This window comes from Pinus tabuliformis, chromosome 8, assembly GCF_031772625.1.
Source record: "Pinus tabuliformis cultivar Carrire ecotype Pingquan chromosome 8, CPIR1, whole genome shotgun sequence".
Classification (NCBI taxonomy): Eukaryota; Viridiplantae; Streptophyta; class Pinopsida; order Pinales; family Pinaceae; genus Pinus; species Pinus tabuliformis.
The window spans coordinates 1,598,731,024-1,598,748,145 of NC_142294.1; the positions used below are offsets into that span (position 1 = coordinate 1,598,731,024).

At 38.6% G+C, this 17,122-nt stretch overlaps 1 protein-coding gene across 1 annotated transcript; it reads right to left on the reverse strand.

Annotated features, from left to right (window-relative positions):
• Positions 1–501: 501 nt before the first annotated feature.
• Positions 502–6,605, reverse strand: LOC149242160 (uncharacterized). Its single transcript, XM_089374181.1, has 7 exons — positions 5,483–6,605; positions 2,479–2,595; positions 2,130–2,308; positions 1,776–1,869; positions 1,594–1,671; positions 1,391–1,492; positions 502–1,136 (listed from the first exon to the last, which is right to left on the reverse strand). Exons 1-7 carry the CDS (start codon positions 5,972–5,974, stop codon positions 1,002–1,004), a joined length of 1,197 nt encoding a protein of 398 aa, XP_089230307.1. The 5' UTR covers positions 5,975–6,605; the 3' UTR covers positions 502–1,001.
• Between the last annotated feature and the right edge of the window lie 10,517 nt (positions 6,606–17,122).

Below are 17,122 nucleotides of genomic sequence, written 5' to 3' on the forward strand. Positions count from 1 at the left end.
AAGCTTTGGATCATGATTACCAATAACTACATGTATTTGTGATTTCTTTGTCTACATGTATTTTTAATTTCTGTCTCCCAATAACGACTAGTAAAGGAGCTCAATTCTAGCCACTATGTTGGAAAATTGAAGAAGCATAACTACTAATGTCGTCCTTTGAACACCAGGGAGGAAAGCTTATAGCAATATTGAACTTATCACGCATGCCTAGCCTTCTTATGCAGTAATGGCATGTCCACTCAACTTTTTAGAGGGGCTGACATGTCACTTCACTTTGAGGGAATTAAACCCCGGGGAAGGGAGTATCACCACCCCTCCCCTGTTTAACAAACCAAGCCCATGGTAAACCTAAACACTGTTTAACTTTCTGTTTGTCAATAAAGATGCACGTTTGGTTTCCCTTAAAACCACTAATATGAGGAATCGATGTTTTCTCACAAAACTATGGAAACCTAAAACATAGAAACAATATCTTAATAATCATGAAGACATTCCCAGAAGTAATGAAAAAAAAAGCTTAAGATTGCAACACTTGAAAAAGAGAGCCATCTCATTTTTCACATAACACCTTACCTGAGCTCAGGGGCAGGACCTTACATGAGCTCAGGACCAGGACCTTACATGGCTCAGGACCAGGAACTTCCTGACTTAGCATACCTTGCAATTTTGTAACAAGGTAAGCATGTTTAGAACCTTTTAATAAATAGACAAAACAATAATGGAGACAGAATTGCATCTCATCATTGTTAAATGATTGTTAAAATTTATGACAATGAAAGTATTCAAAACCTCGCTATACACTGCTACTATCATATTAGGGAATTCGCATGATTCCATCCTTTTAGTGGTCAAAAGATACCTGCCCCATCTCTGTCACATATACTGCAATAGCCTTTAACGTAACAAAACAGATATGACTTCTGTGACATCATTTGATTCTGCCCAAGTTATTAGCACACAAACACTGTAAGTAGCCAGTTTAACAGCTAATCAACAGATATTCATGATTTATCACTTGCCATGGAACCAAGTCGCCTTGACCTCTTGTCCAACTCTGCCATGACTGCAGGTTCTTGCTTTTTACGTTGTTTTGTAATTGTATTCGTAGTCATAGAACCGATCTGCTCGAATGCTACCTGCCATAAGGAAAATAAGAGTAACTGAGACTTAAAGCTGTACAGAAACAAAACTACTGTGATGCCGACAAGCAGTAATTATACTATTCTACATATTACTAATGATTAGGACTAGCACTGTCTTTAAAAATTGAGCTCAACTGTAATGTCGATAGAAAGAACTGTTTTCTATTACATCACAGATGGCCCTTTAAGAGCAACATAAAAAAGAGATCCGCAAAATTTATGTGTTATTGGCTACATATTTTTCTCACCTTCAATAGTTCATCTGGGTCAAATGCATGATGTGTTGTATTCTGCAAGATGCTAATAACATCCCCAATGTTTTGAGCAGCTAATAGCTCGTCCTCTTTCATCTGTAATTAAAGGAGAATAATGAGCCTATGGGAAACTTAAAAATACAAAAAGCTCGACGGGGACATATAGTGTGCTGTATTAATAAAATAAATAGACTTGCCTTGAAAATAGCCAATGCTACTCGGAATAGAACTTTGGCACCCTCATTAAAGAGAACATCCCACACCCGCATGGTAGTCTACAGTAGCACCCACAGTGAACTATTTGTTAGTAGATATCCACAGTTTAAATAGTTTGGATCATAAAATTACACAATCTTTTGAATGAAAATTTGATGCTTACTTCAGATGGCAAACTTTTTGCAAAGAGACAAAGAAACCACTCTGTTGCCACAAGAGAGACATCAAATTCCAGATGTTCTAAATGTGCAGCAATTCTGTCATCCAAAAAGAAAAGGACAATGATATACTACGAAAAAGAAGTGAGGAATGATTGGGATCCTCTGACCCAGGTTCAATTCCCATAAGTGACATGATGAGCTTTGACGTAATGGCTTTGATTTTGTCTTTGAAAACGAATAGCCCCTCAAGGACCGGAAGATTTATATTCCTCAAATGGAATATAAAAGTATTTTCCAAATGAAAAATAGAATATTAATATCATTTCTAAATTGAAGGAAAAGTATGTAAGTTTTACCTAGGTAACTTTTTTGCCATGAGGTCTTTAAATACCCTTTGTTCAACATGACATCCAGATAAGTTGTGTGTATAGCAATCACTGACCAGAACATTCTCCAGGAGCACAGCCAACATCCAAAATGCATCCTCCTCAGTTTTCATAACGAGCAATAACAATGCAGCCACATAATTTAAACCCTGTTTTGCAAACAATAACTTCCACTTGATCAACATATCTTGTAACCAAAATGCATAATATTTTCATTATTAAGGCGCAGCTAACCAGAGTTTATCAATTTAAAGGAAATCTTGCACTACACATTTGCAAAGGGAAAATGAAATAAAAAGATATTTAATGCTAGCCTTACTTGGCAATAGCCAACATGGGAGTCACGAAAAGAGTATCCAACAAGCACCCTTCGTAGAGATTCATGTCCCTCTGGAGTATCCAACCAGGGATGAGAAGGGAAAGTACGTGGCAAATCCTGCATGGGAGCCAGAAAAAATTACTCATAATGACTTCAAAGACAATGAGTAATTCATCTATCTAAATTACACAAGATTCCCACAATGCACAGGTCTTCTCAGTTACAACCAAAACCAATTAAGAATAATTGATAACATTTTACTTAAGATACTAGTGTACACATTGTAAAGTTTCCGTCAACCTGATTCGTGGACAAGGGAGAATCGCTACTGATCGTGATTACCAAAAACACCAGTAAATATCTAGCCAATTTGTCAACTGTCATTTCATTCTCCTTGTATAAATCCATGTATCTAGTAGTTCAAATGAAGCTACGAATGTAAAATAGTTGCAAGCAAAAATTGCCTCCATTGGCATGTATTGTCCATTTTACAACTCATTTTTCCTTATGACCGTCAATTTTGTGAGGTCGTTATTTTTCATAACTGTGAGATCCATGTAAAATGTTTATTAATCATATGTACTGGTAAAATGAAGGAGCGTTAAGGGATAAATTTATCATTCTGTGAGATTTGCAAATTGGTCGTTGAAAATGGGCAGGAGCTAATGTGAAAACAGAGTGTCAATAGAAAGTTAAAAACATACATGTTTCCTTGTTATAATCTGATTCCTCAAAATTCAGTTTGTCTGATACTTGAAAAGGATCCCTTAATAATCTAAATGAAGCGGCTACTATCCCTTCATAGGGCATCTACAATGTTGTGAGATATTTCAGTCTATTGTAAGTTCATTTGTAGACCTTATACTTGTAGACCTTATTTAATTTTGGTGTGCCATATGCCTACTCAAATGACATGTTACATATCAAGACTGAAGTCATATGTACTGTTAAAATGAAGGAGCGTTAAGGGATAACTTTATCATTCTGTGAGATTTGCAAATTGGTCGTTGAAAAAGGGCAGGACCTAATGTGAAAACAGAGTGTCAATAGATATTAGAAAGTTAAAAACATACATGTTTCCTTGTTATAATCTGATTCCCCAAAATTCAGTTTTTCTGATACTTGCAAAGGATCCCTTCATAATCTAAATGAAGCAGCTACTATCCCTTCATAGGGCATCTACAATGTTGTGAGATATTTCAGTCTATTGTAAGTTCGTTTGTAGACCTTATACTTGTAGACCTTATTTAATTTTGGTGTGCCATATGCCTACTCAAATGACATGTTACATATCAAGACTGAAGTGAGGTTTGGTTCAATCACCAGGGTATCTGAAAGGCTATAAATATTCACCAAACCCATTTGTAAATAGCTGGGATTTGGTCTTATGAAGGTCCCGATAGATGCCTAAGAACAAAGAAAAGCTGTTGGTGTTTCTCTTCACTCTCAGTCCTTTTCTCATTTCAACTTTAACTGTTTTATTAGTCTGCTGTTGACCATTCATCTTCTAAGTTCTAATATGATGATTAGTTGTTATAAAAGTGTATCCTGCCACATGCCCCAATTTACAGTGATGGTCTAATAGCATTATAAGTTCTTTATTTTGTGTATGTGTGTGCATACTGTAAATTTTGGGGTCATAATATTCAGACCATCCACTACTTTCACGTATGCTTGTTATCATTTCTGATCGTTCTGGAAGGATACTTTAATGATCTAAACGAAAAAGCTCTTCCTTCATATGGCATCTACAATGTTCTGTGATATTTCAGTATTGAGACATGTGCATCAGAAAATTGTTTTAAGGAATTATGAGCATGAGACACCAACTTAGAAGTTAGGAGAAACACATCAGATACCATAAAATTTTCAACATGCACTTGTAGCATTTTGGATGAACCAAAGAAAACCACACAAGGCATTTAAAAATGAGTGCTCCCCACTTCCATTATACATGGCTCTTTGATTTCCTACAAGATACAGGAAAAGGCTAATATTAGCCCCACAAAATCGTATTGGTTGAGCATTCATCTCCCAAATCTTGATAGGTGATGGATTCTCAGCATTGTAGCGTAAAATGGAGAGTCTAAAATTCTGATGTGATGCAGGACAATCATCAAGGAACTGAGCCATCCAAGGAGGAGACATGTGGAAATCACAAGGAGCCATGTAGTTGCAGCAGGCAAAGTTGATACGATCAATTTTGATAAACAAATAACTACATAACATGAAATCTAGAAACTCTAGCAGATGAAAACTTAACAGAGTGATTATAAATAAAGATGCAGCAGATCCAGAAGAAGTGATTTCTTCTAGAAGAAACGTTCAAAGACAACGAAGGCAAAATGTAGCCTCTAAGGATTTTGTGAGGCTGCCATTGCCTTTGGCCTGGCAGATGGAAAAGAAAGAGAGAGTAGTCTGCCTGAGATAGAAAGAGCAGAAGTTTATTTTTGTAAATGTGGAACGCTAGCTCTGTGAGAGTGAGAATTTGTAATGGCCAGAGGCCATGTTTGAAAAATGTAAATGGCTAAAGGCCATGATCAATTTGAAGGAAAGTCTGGTTGTGTGACTGTCTATATTGTTTATGTATTTCATTATATGTTGCCTAAGTACATCAAGGTAGTGAGGGTGTTTGTGGAATAATAATGATGTGATCACTAAATGTCTTTATGGTATTAATCAGTCACGGTAGGTTCGTGCACAAAGAAACATAGTATCTTAATCTCTTGAATGATAAGAGCTGTGTTGGGCTCACTCTGACAGCAGGATGAGGGTTTTCACCCTAAGTCTCTTGCATCATAATGCTGACATTTCTTGTAAGAAAGCCATTTTTAAGTGATTCAGTGAAAATGCTCTACCATTCTTTTGGAAATGCTTTAGGAAACATACCCTGAGCAGCTGCATTGCAATGAGCAGCATTCATTCCATTAAGGCGCTAGGTTTGAGTGATATCTATGCTGTCCAAAAGAAACTAACAGAACAAAATGTAAACGATGAAACTTACGTGATCGATCTGCCGCGTTGCAGCAGTGACCTTCCCTTGAACAGCCTTCAAAAGGTCTTCATAGTAGCTATCTGGCACAGTGGACCGTTTCTTTGCAGCACCTGAAACCGACAGCCAGACCTTCGGCCTTAATGCAAGGGGAATCCCCTTCCTGATCAGCCTCTTCAAGGCAATGGTATTAGAGAGCGCAGAAAGTGAGAGCGAAGACACAGCAATCCCTTCAGACAAAGAAGATATCTTGGGCTGCAAATACCAACCAGCCCCTTTGCTGGCCTCCAGAGCCCACCAAACTCGGCTCTGTTGTCGCACCCTCTCTCTCACCTCATTGAACAGATTCGCATCATCAAGAGTCCCTTCAACAGTGAAGGAATACAGATCTGAAAACCTCACGGTGACATTCTTTCTGAGCACATTGGTATTGCCCCTCCATTTGGGTTTCTGCCTATCCCAATGGTTGTGTTGTGTTCCAAACCTTTCCTCGAAATTGGCCATGAAAATGCACCACTACAAACAGTTATCAAATTTGACGATATTACCGCTTCTATTTTCAATTAGTGAATTTCAGATAAAAAAGGATCTGAATCTAAATAAAGCTTTTTGCCGAACTGTATGATTTTCTCAACAGGTTGAGTAAAACACAGAAAAATGACTATGCTTGCTGCAATATCAATCAAAAGTCCATGAAAAGCAACACTATTTATGGAAGCAACACTTTGCCTCAATGATATGATTTCTTCCACGCCCCAAAAAAATGAAAATTAGCTATTTTTCCTGCAATAGCAATCCAGAGTCCATCAAAAACAATTGGATTCTACACAATCCTGCCTTCAATCCTCGCTCAGATGATGCAATGCAGGCTCCTGTTAACGAGGGCGTCCATTGCCCCTCTGCTTCAAACAACATGGCAACTTTCCCTTCACTATTTTATGTCTGAAACGAATGAAAACCCGCTTGCAATATTGGCTTTTCTCAACCAAAAAGCGATCCAAAGACATATATGTCTCAGCGCCAGGAGCTCAAGGGTTCCTTGTCTCGGTCTGTACAAATACTGCACTCAATCCAACCAGAATTTGCCAGGCGGACTCGTACTGCAAGATGAAGTAGGAAGATGAAGCTGCCCAACAATGTGAAATCGAAAAATATAACCTGTGCCGGCAGAGACTTGGTCGTGAAAATTCGGCATCCGAAACGCGGTGACTCGTTCCTCGGCAAAACCGGGACCACTTTATAGCCGTTGGATCGTTTTATGAGACACGTGGAGGGCGATCCTTGCCCCTCGTCTGTAGATTTTGTGCGTTTCTACAAGATTGCCCGGAGGTTGGAGAGTCCGACCTCTTCCCATATGGCCGAGACACACAAGATCAGGGGTTCGCGTGACACGTTGCGGCGGGCAGCCCGCGGCCCCACGCGCCGTTTTGCGGGACCCACCGGCCGGCACGCGGTCCTCCTAGTGGATATGCTCATTGTGAGTAAACCTCGTGATTCGCTTGCGTTTTTCATAAATTTACATCAAGCCCTTCCATTATGGGCTTTACTGTGATAAATCTCGCCCCATGATCGGTGGGAATTATTTGTAAAGTCAAATGGAACATGGAAGATTAGATGAGGCCGTTAGCACTATATAAGGCCTTCTTTACTTTATTTAAAAAATATAATATAGGTTTTAATTTATTTTTAGATAAAGGTTAAGGCCTTCTTTACTTTATGTAAAAAAAATATTTTAATTTAGGTTTAGATAAAGGTTAAGTTAATTTTTGGAAGAGTTGTTGCGAACAAGGGTTTTAATTTGGCGAAAATCATTTAATATTTTATTTTTTATTTTATTTCAATTTTAATTAGGATTGTGTTAGATGATATACTTTGACTAATATAACAAATCGTTTGACCATTAATATTAATATATGTGATTTATATGAATGGGTTTATATATCTATCTAAATTATTATTTTTTATTATTTAAAATGTATTTTTAAATATTTTAAATTATTTAAAATGTATTTTTAAATATTTTAAGTTATGTAAAATTAATAATTCAAACTTTCAATTTTAATGATTTTTTCTTAAATTTAAAAAAATATATATTAAAAAATTATATATATAACAAATAATAAAAATATTTTTTATTTATTTAATAAAATAGGAATAAGTGTTATGTTGGACCAAAAGTCACATTGAGAAGGGGTGAATGAGTCTTGATTCAATTTTATAGTTTCTTAATTTCAATTACTCATACATTTATGTAGCAATGTTCATAAGCATTATGTCATTATAAATCAAAATGCATCATCATATAACTAACCAGCATAATTAGAAACAACAATAAAGTGTCACATCACAAGGAGATAAAAAATGTTAGGTGAAAACCCAAATGGGAGAAAACCACCATTTCTTCTTATGTTCAGTGTTCAATTATTTACATCAATTTGCAATCCCAACTTGAGGGAGACAATTATCCCCAAATTATGCAAGCTACCACTTGTGGTAGGCTACAACATGTTTAAGGCACCGACCTTGAAGATATAAGTAGTTGTTCATTGTAGGCTACACCCTGATTGAGGTTCCAACCTCAAAGATGAGTAAGCTCCAACCTGATTTAGGCTCCAACCACAACAATGAGTAGGCTCCAACCTCCTTCTTCAATTTCCTTTTGGACCTCTATTTCATCTCATTTTCAAATTGGATCCATTATCATCATATATCACCGAATATGCATATTAAGAAATTGCCACAAATTGCAATCACAACCTGCAAACATTGCCACTACCATTATAACAATCATTGTCTCTGTTACACAACCTAAAACCACTGCACTGCCATATAACCTGCAACAATTATACTACTATACATCATACACCAAAATGTCACATTAATAACTCATGTTGGTTGTCATACTGCTACCCATATTCTGCTTCAACCAGAACTACAATTTGGTTATTCAAACCCTTCATTGCAACATGTTTACTTCATATATCCAAAACACCTACAACATGCTCATATACCTTCAAAATGAACATACGAGATTTTGGTCATCAAATATGAGTCAAAACAACATCAAACCCCTCTAGTTACATTCATTTCTGAACTGTGATTGTTCAACTACTTCCAAATCTCAATTCGGATAAATAATGCTCCCAAAACTCATAAAAAACCATAATATATCATATATTGACTTAACTATTATACACAATACCTATTTCTGGGTGTGTTGTTGGATTTCAGTGTTGGTCACCACCAAATGTTAAATATGTGACAAATTGACAATTATATAAAAAAAAATATCGAACCTATCAATCAGCGAAGGTCAAATTGTTGACCTCGTAGATTCAACACACAATGTCTACCAATTCTTTGGCTTGTTATGACCATCTGTTTATAGAATATGTATTGTGGTGGCGTCAACCTCAAATGATCTTGTAACAGCATTAGGTTAAAATTCCATGTAATAAAGTTAATAAAGGCAAAATAAGACCAAGGTCATGGGACACATATTCCAAGTTGAATGTTGGGCAAAGCATCCTAGTGGGCATCACTTGTTGTTTACTATGGCTAAGGAAATTGGCAAAGGCTTTGAAAAGGCAAAAATACATTATTGGCATTTTATTTATGAAAATAAAGGAAAATAGGAGAAAAGGAAGGTGAAAGGTCACAAATTTGCATCAGAGGGAAATTGAAGGAAAATAGAGGAAAAATGAAGAAATTAGAGGCCTCAATAATAAAAAAGCTTTTGAGGATCAGTTCACATCCTTTTGTCAGTTTTGTTTTGGAATTAGTCTCAAAGAGGAGAAGAGGAGAAGGAAAGCAACCAAGCAAAAAATGGACAAGGAGAGCAAAGGAAAGTAAAGGAAAACAAAGGAAAGCAAGGATTAAGCAAGGAAAGGTTGACTCAAGCAGCTTCAGTGGGAATACTTGTTGGTAATAGGTTGCATGTATGATTTCCTAGCTGGTTTTGGCATGCATGGTTTATGTGTGTGTATTTGGTTCATTGTTGTCATTGGCATGGGTTTTGTCGGATTTCGACAGTGGTTTCAGCCTTGCCTTGTCATTTTCGGATAGTCATGGTGTGGTGAGATTCATTCTTGGTTGAGCTTTGGATTGCCAGAAGGTTTTGGATCTGGGTGAGGTGGTCTCAGGAAAATCCCAAGGGTTGGAGGTGGAGATGGTTTTCTCCAGGAAGCCTTCAACACGTGGGTGGGGACAGGAAAATTCTTCAAGGGATGGTGAAGGAATTTTGAGGCATCCAAGCTTAGTATGGTTTTATGATCTCAGGACCGGTTTAGGTGAGATCACGATAGTGTGAGGGTGGAGGTGGTTTAACATATGGATTCCCTTGGTTTTTTATGGATTAGTTTATCCCATGAGATCCCACGTTCATGCTTGGAATATGACATGGGGGTGATTGGTTGAAAGAAAGATTTGGTTCAGCCCAATTTATGTTCGGGTGGTACATCAAAGTCCCTAACTTGGTTGGCTTTCACATATGTCAATAAGAGCTAAGTTCCTCTTGTATTTCATGAGCAAATTTACTTGTTATTATATGGCTTTAATGGTTGTTCTATAATTTTTATTTATCTGGTTATATGTTGGTTATAAGCATGGTTCTCTAATAGATTCAAGGCATGGCTCTTATCGTGTTTGATTGATAAATGAATGGTTAATGAATGCATGACCTAATAGATATTATTGCAACTATTGTGAGAAGACATTAGTCCTTCTTGGTAAACATCGGATAAGCTTCAGATCCTTATGTTCAGATATGAATTCATGACCTGTAAATATTATGTTCTCAATGTGTTTGACGGAATGACTGTCATGGTTAGACTGTGCTATGTCAAGTCCTTGATTAAGTTTTATGTTAGAGGCTTCATCTCTGTGTTATTTATAATTTCTAGGAGTTTCATTAAGTACTGGGCAAAGGTCTGGATCCTAGCCTTGAAAAAGTGGCTCAGATCTCAGGGTCGCTAGCACAAAACTGAGTGAAAAAGATTGCATTCGCGGGAAGGAGGATTATGGGAGCGACTAGAGGGTTATAGTCGCTTGGAGGTCTTGTCATGGGAGTGGCTGGGGGTCTAGTTAACTAAAAAGAAAGTTAACTCAGGGATTGGGCACCTGGAATGGTTGGTTAGCTCCTAGTGGTCCTGTAACACCTGAGGGAAGTAAGTAAGGTCTTTTTTTGTTGGCTCCATTTCCTTAGGGTTATCTAGGAGGTTGATCCATGTCATAGTAACCCTTAGCTCATGTTTACCCTGAGCAAGCCAGTGAAAGCGGGTAGATATCGGAGGAGACATCTTACAAGGTGATATCAAAGCATGGTTCAACACTTGGACTGGATGGGTGGAATGTGTTCATCATGCATGAATGTTAGTTGTCTAGGTGGTTGTTATGCATGCATTGTGATAGTCAATGTTGCAGTTTGTGTCATGATGATGATGATATGTTGCTTGAGATAGAGCAGGAGTGTAGATTGTCATAACGATGTTGCAACACTAGACCTTGAGGTAAGAGTAGATCGTCATACAGGTTTCTATGTTGGGCATGCAGTTATGGTGGCTAATGATTGCTATATGCATTATGGTTATGAATATTCTTGTCGTTCTATTGTTGTTGTGGTTACATGCAGGATATATGCTAGTTGATCAGTGTGGTCATATGTACATATATTAGATAGTCATGTACGGTAGTTAACTTGTTGTTGTATGCATTTTAGTCATACACATGATGATTATAGTCACTGCATTTAAGATCTTGATGTTATGTGTATCATGCTAATTTGGAATGGCATGTCTAGATGGTTATGGTTATGGTATTCAAGTATGATTCGATATACTTGTGATATTGTGTCGTATTAATATGGACTGACTTGTGGAGATGTGATCCGAAGATCAAAATTTTGCTCAAAAATAGAAGTGCCTAGAATCTATCAAAACTGGTGTCAAATTATAGTTTTCATCATTCTCATTCCAAAGACACTTGTTTCGCCTCAATCCGATGTCATATGACAAAGTTATGGTGTTCTAATTGTTTGGATCAACAACTAAAATTTTTGCAGGGTTGGCTGACTGGGTAGTTTGTACTGCTGATGTCATGATGATGTCAGCATGCTAAGGGCGTACAGGAACAATCATGGCTTGCTAAGTGGCATGATCGTACAGGCATAGGTTGTCACGATTTGATTGGATGCAGTGTGTTTTGGTGGCCCAATGGGAGGCTGCCACGTGGCCCAACCGGAGGCCGCCACACGGCGCCTCCACATTGGTTACTTTTTTTTGTACTAGCTCCACAAGCCCCGGCGAGATTGAACCTGTGACCTTCCATACAACATCGTCAAGCCTTACCACTACACCACGCACATGTTTCTTAACCCACCATGTTCGTGGGTTATTATTAAAGAGCATTGAAATGTGCGTTGGGGGAGAGGGGTCAAGACTAAGCCATGGCCCCTAGTCATCGGTAGCCCACAAGAACATGGAAGAGGAGTTATGGGGGAGGAGCTTAAGGCCTAGCCCCATCCCATGGTCACATATTCTTTCATCAGACTGAGAGTTGCAAAATGAGGAGCTTGCGAAGGGAGCGGGGCTCTAGGCCCTAGCCCCAAGTCACATGGCATCCAACAAGACTAAGCGTTAAGTATTTGGGAGCAAGGTGAAGTTAAGGCCTAGCCCAAGGCCATATTACCGGCGTGTAACCACCATCTAATGATTTGGAGGGCTAGTGTGGCGGGGGCAGGTGGTTAGCCCTGGCCCCGGCTACATCACCCTAATATGACCTTAGCCCGGAGAAAAGGAGCCTAGACTGGCGGGGGTAGGTTGTTGGCCCAGACCTCAACCTTATAGCCCATGTGGCCTTGGTTTTACACTCACAAGGGTTAATGGGCATTGAAAAAATCTGATACTTTACACCTTTGGCGGGTGAAATTGTCACCTCCCGAGTGAATTTTAAGGCAGAATTATCATTATGTTTGCAAGTTTATCCAGTTTGTAGGATGGATAACAGGAGAAGGTTGGGAGAGCCATAACTTGATGAGTTTTTGACCTTTTGGAGCTCAAGAAGAGTCTATATAGGGGTTTTTGGACATTCTAGATCTAATAGAAGCCTCTATTCACTGATTGGAGCACATCTGAAAAGAATTTTTTTCAGGTTTGAGTCCATGGGTGCCAGGATCAATCAATGTTTTGGAGCAGTTATTGAAGCCTTTTGAGCATGGAGAGGACCTTGTAGGGGTTTTCTAGCCTTCAGATGTTAACTACAACAACTGTGACTTATTTGGTACAACTCATGTTTGTCTTTTCTCACTATGTCTTGTTGAGGAAAGCTCTCTTTTTGTACTTCAATATGGAATTGTTGTACTTGTTTTCTCATTTTCAAATGGAGTACAGGGTCTTGATGTGAGAACCCTTTTCTTGTTGATTGTTTCATGACTGACTGTAGGTTTTCATGCTTTTTAGAGTGAGATTTCTTTGCAGGAGAATGTTTCCTTGAAGGAGAAACTAGCCACTCATATTGTCAGCAAACTTTATGTACTCTTCATCACTGAAATATATGGAGCAATGTAGTTGTGTTAGCAGGCCCAGAGATGTAGCCCAGGAGGGGTGAACACTGTCACCAAATTTCGTGTTGTCTCTCTTCTTGAATGCATTTATGAGTTAGATGATGATATGCTACTTGTTTAAAGTTCACATGTAAAACTAACTCATTCACCTTGAAGAGACCTTAAAAGCTTGTGTTTGTGTAAGACCCATTTTTACTTGCAAAGTGTCAGAGGACAATTAGTTTTTAGGAAGGATAAGTTCTCCTCCAATTTCAGATCAATTTGTATCGGAGCTAGTTCTGACCAAGTTGCAGGAATGGGCAAGAAGGTTGAAAGCCTCCAAGAGTTAGAGGAGATGAACTTGTCTCTTCGAATGGAGAATGTTGAATTGAGGAGAATGCCTGAATTTTTTGAAGAGAAGAGGCGTATGCACCTTCAATTGCAACAAGTTCTTGAGGAACAAGTTGGTGAGAGTTCCACTCTAGTGATAGCAAAGGATACCTCCGAAGTGAATCCAATATGTGGGCATGGTCCAAACACTGGTTATGGACCCTATGTGGAGAATGATGCATGTGCATTTTGTCAGCATCTCAAAGATTCTCATTATATTCCTATTGGTAAAAGTGGGTGGCTTGAGTCATCTTCAAATTCGTCATCAGCATCTGAAGCAGAAAATATGGGTGGCAAGTCCAAGGAGGTAATCAACATCTCAAGTTCAAATCCTTCAGTTTATGTTAATAACACATCTTTTACAGCATTTGAACAACATACTAAAGGCATTGGTATGAAGCTACTAGCTTGGATGGGTTATGAAGGAGGAGGCCTCAGAATCAATGGCCAAGGGATCACTAATCCTATCATGGTGAAAGAGAGACCAAGATATCAAGGATTGGGATATGGTCATAAAGAGTTTAGAGAGTGTTCTAAACTATTTGAGGTAAAGAAATCATTAGAGGATGATATGTCACACCAATATGGTAGTGATAATGTCAATTTGTCTCTTAAGAGAGATGAATGCTTCAAAGGAATTTGCATGTCATCATCCAGTCCACATCGTCAAAGTTACAGCCCAAGGGATAGGTATAAATGTCATGGGAATTTTCCAAATGTTGGTAATTTTGATTATTTGTGGGACATGTATCCTTGCACTTTTTGTGATGCAGTTGACCATTGTGTGGTTGATTGTGAGCAACACAAGGTGATGGTCAAAAGAATGGAACAAATTCTTAGCATCAAGCATGAAGAACCTCCTTCACATTTGAAGACTTCCTTGTTGGTGGGCAAGTGACAATACTTTTGTACCCATTGCAACATGCATGGGCATGGGAATGAAAGATGTTGGAAACTTCATCCAGAACTTCGTCCCAAGAAGGATAAAGAGGTTATGAAAACCAATGCAAGGAAAGAAATGGGTGACAATGAGTATACTGACACAGTTCCTTAGGAAACCTTCAAAGCAGAATAGATGCAGAAATAGAACCCATAAGCCTAGGAGAGGCAAAGATTGGGTAGACTGTTTGTATAGTTTGTTGCTTTGTAAATTGTAAATGCTTGTTGTTGTCATTACCTGTTTTGGGTACTTTTTAAAGTGAACAATAATAATCACTATTTGCAACAAGTATGTTTTTCTTTGACATGTTATGTTGTTGGCTTGTTTATAAGTCCAAATGTTTGAGGAATTTTGGGATGAACAATTTTTGTCGTCTAGTTTGTCTACAGTTGTGTCATGTACTCACTGATACAAGTGTTCAAGATGAAACTTGTTGTGAATGAAATATTTGATAAATATTGTACAAGAAATGACTATGTTTTTGTGGACAAAGCCAAATGTGTCATTGAATTATTGCAGCCATAGTACTTTTGTGTACAAGCTCAGTTTGAGGACAGTAAAGCAAAGTTTGAATTAGTGCATGGCAAGCATTGAGTTGCTTCTGATTTCCAAGATGGAAAGTCAAGTTTGTCTTCAACAAGGGAACTTCAAGATGAAGTTGTTTGAGCCTTGAAATATGGTTTGGGAGAGAATGTTTAGATTCCATCCATTGATGTTTTTTTTCCTGCATGGTGATAAGAATTGTGGCTCGATTCTTGATAGGATAGTAAGGTCTTCACGCAGAGGATAGGTGGAGTACTTTGATTGGAGCTTGAAAGAACCAATTGAAAATAGAGCATTGAGGATTATATTTGGGAAAGTTTTTAGTTTTTGCCTCATTTTGTTTACTAGGAGAAGCTAACTTTTGGAGTCCAAAAGTTCCTAATGGGGAGGTATGATTCGGAGATCAAAATTTTGCTAAAAAATGAAAGTACCCAAAATATTTCGAAAGCAACATCAAGTTGTATTCTTCGTCTTTCTAATTCCAATGACACTTGTTTCGCCTCAATCCAATGTCGTATGACAAAGTTATGATGTTTTGATCATTTGGATCAACAATTAAAAACTTTGCAGGGTTGGCTGATTGGGCTACTGACTGTGCAGTTTTTACTGTTGATGTCATAATGATATCAACATACCAACAAGGCATATGTGACCAATCACATCTTTCCAAGTGGCTTGATCATATAGGCATAGGCTATCATGATTAGATGCGTTGCAGTGTGTTTTGGTGGCTCAATGGAAGGCTGCCACATGGCCCAACCAAAGGTTGCCATGTTGCACCTCCACCTTGGTTAAAATATTTTGTATTGGCTCCATATGCCCCGGTGGGATCGGACCTGTGACCTTCCAAACAACACCATCAAGCCTTACCACTGCACCACACACATTTTTCTTAATCTACCATGTTCGCGAGTTATTGTTAATGAGCATTGAAATGTGTGTTTTGGGACAGAGGTTGGGACTAAGCCCTGGCCCCTGGTCTTCGGTAGCCCATAGGACTCTGGTAGAGGAGCAGCGGGGGAGGAGCTTAAGGCTTGACCCAACCCATGGTCAAACAATCTTTCACTGGACTGAGAGCTGTGAAATGAGGAGTTGGTGTAGGGGGTGGGGCTCTAGGCCCTAGCCCCAAGTCACATGGAATCCCACAAGATTGAGTGTTGAGTATTTTGGAGTTGGGTAGAGTTAAGGCTTAGCGCCAGACCATATTACTGGTGCATAACCACCATCTAACGATTTGGAGGGCCAACGTGACAAGTGCAAGTGGTTAGCCCTGTCCCCTGACCACAGCACCCTAATATGACCTTAGGCTGGAGGAAAAGGAGCCTCGGTTGGCAGGGGCAAGCCATTGGTCTAGCCCTTGACCTTATGGCCCATGTGGACTTGGTTTTACGCTTAAGGGGGTTAATGGGAATTTAAAAGATCCGACAATTTTCACCTGTGGTGGGCGAAATTGTCGCTTCCTGAGTGGGTTTCAGGGTGGAATCGTTACTCTATTTGCAAGTTTATCCAATTTGTAGGAAAGATAACATAAGAAGGTTGGGGGAGCCATAACTTGATGATTTTTTTACCTTTTGGAGCTCAGGAAGAGTCCTGATAGGGGTTTGTGGACATTCTGGATCCAATGGAAGTCTTTATCCATTGATTGGAACACATCTAAAGAGACTTTTATAGGTTTGAGTCCATGGGTGCCAATATCAATCAATGTTTTGGAGTAGTGATTGAAGGGTTTTGAGCATGGAGAGGACCTTGTAGGGGTTTTCTAGCCTTCAAATGTTAACTGCAGTAGTTGTGACTTATTTGGTACAACTCATGTTTGTCTTTTCTCACTATGTCTTGTTGAGGAAAACTCATTTTTTGTACTTCAATGTGGAATTGTTGAACTTGTTTTCTCATTTTCAGATGGAGTACAAGGTCTTGATGTGAGAACCCTTTTCTTGTTGGTTGTTTCATGACTGATTGTAGGTTGTCATGCTTTTTAGAGTGAGAGTTCTTTGCAGGAGAACGTTTCCTTGAACAGGAAACTAGCCACTCATATTGTCAGAAAACTTTATGTACTCTTCATCACTGAAATATATGGAGTGGTCTAGCTGTGTTAGCAGGCTTGGAGATGTAGCCCAGGAGGGGTGAGCTACGTCACCAAATTTTGTGTTGTCTCTCTTCTTGAATGTCTTTATGAGTTAGATGATGATATGTTACTTGTTTAAAGTTCACATGTAAAACTAATTCATTAACCTTGAAGAGA

What these genes read in the sequence shown, in the direction of transcription:
- LOC149242160 (XM_089374181.1), bottom strand. Translation starts at nt 5,974, where the DNA reads ATGGCCAATTTCGAGGAAAGGTTTGGAACACAACACAACCATTGGGAT. An exon ending in CCCATGTTGGCTATTGCCAA is followed by an intron (nt 2,309 to 2,478) that starts GTAAGGCTAGCA and finishes TTTGCAAAACAG; the next exon opens with GGTTTAAATTATGTGGCTGC. An exon ending in TAGCATTGGCTATTTTCAAG is followed by an intron (nt 1,493 to 1,593) that starts GCAAGTCTATTT and finishes CTTTAATTACAG; the next exon opens with ATGAAAGAGGACGAGCTATT.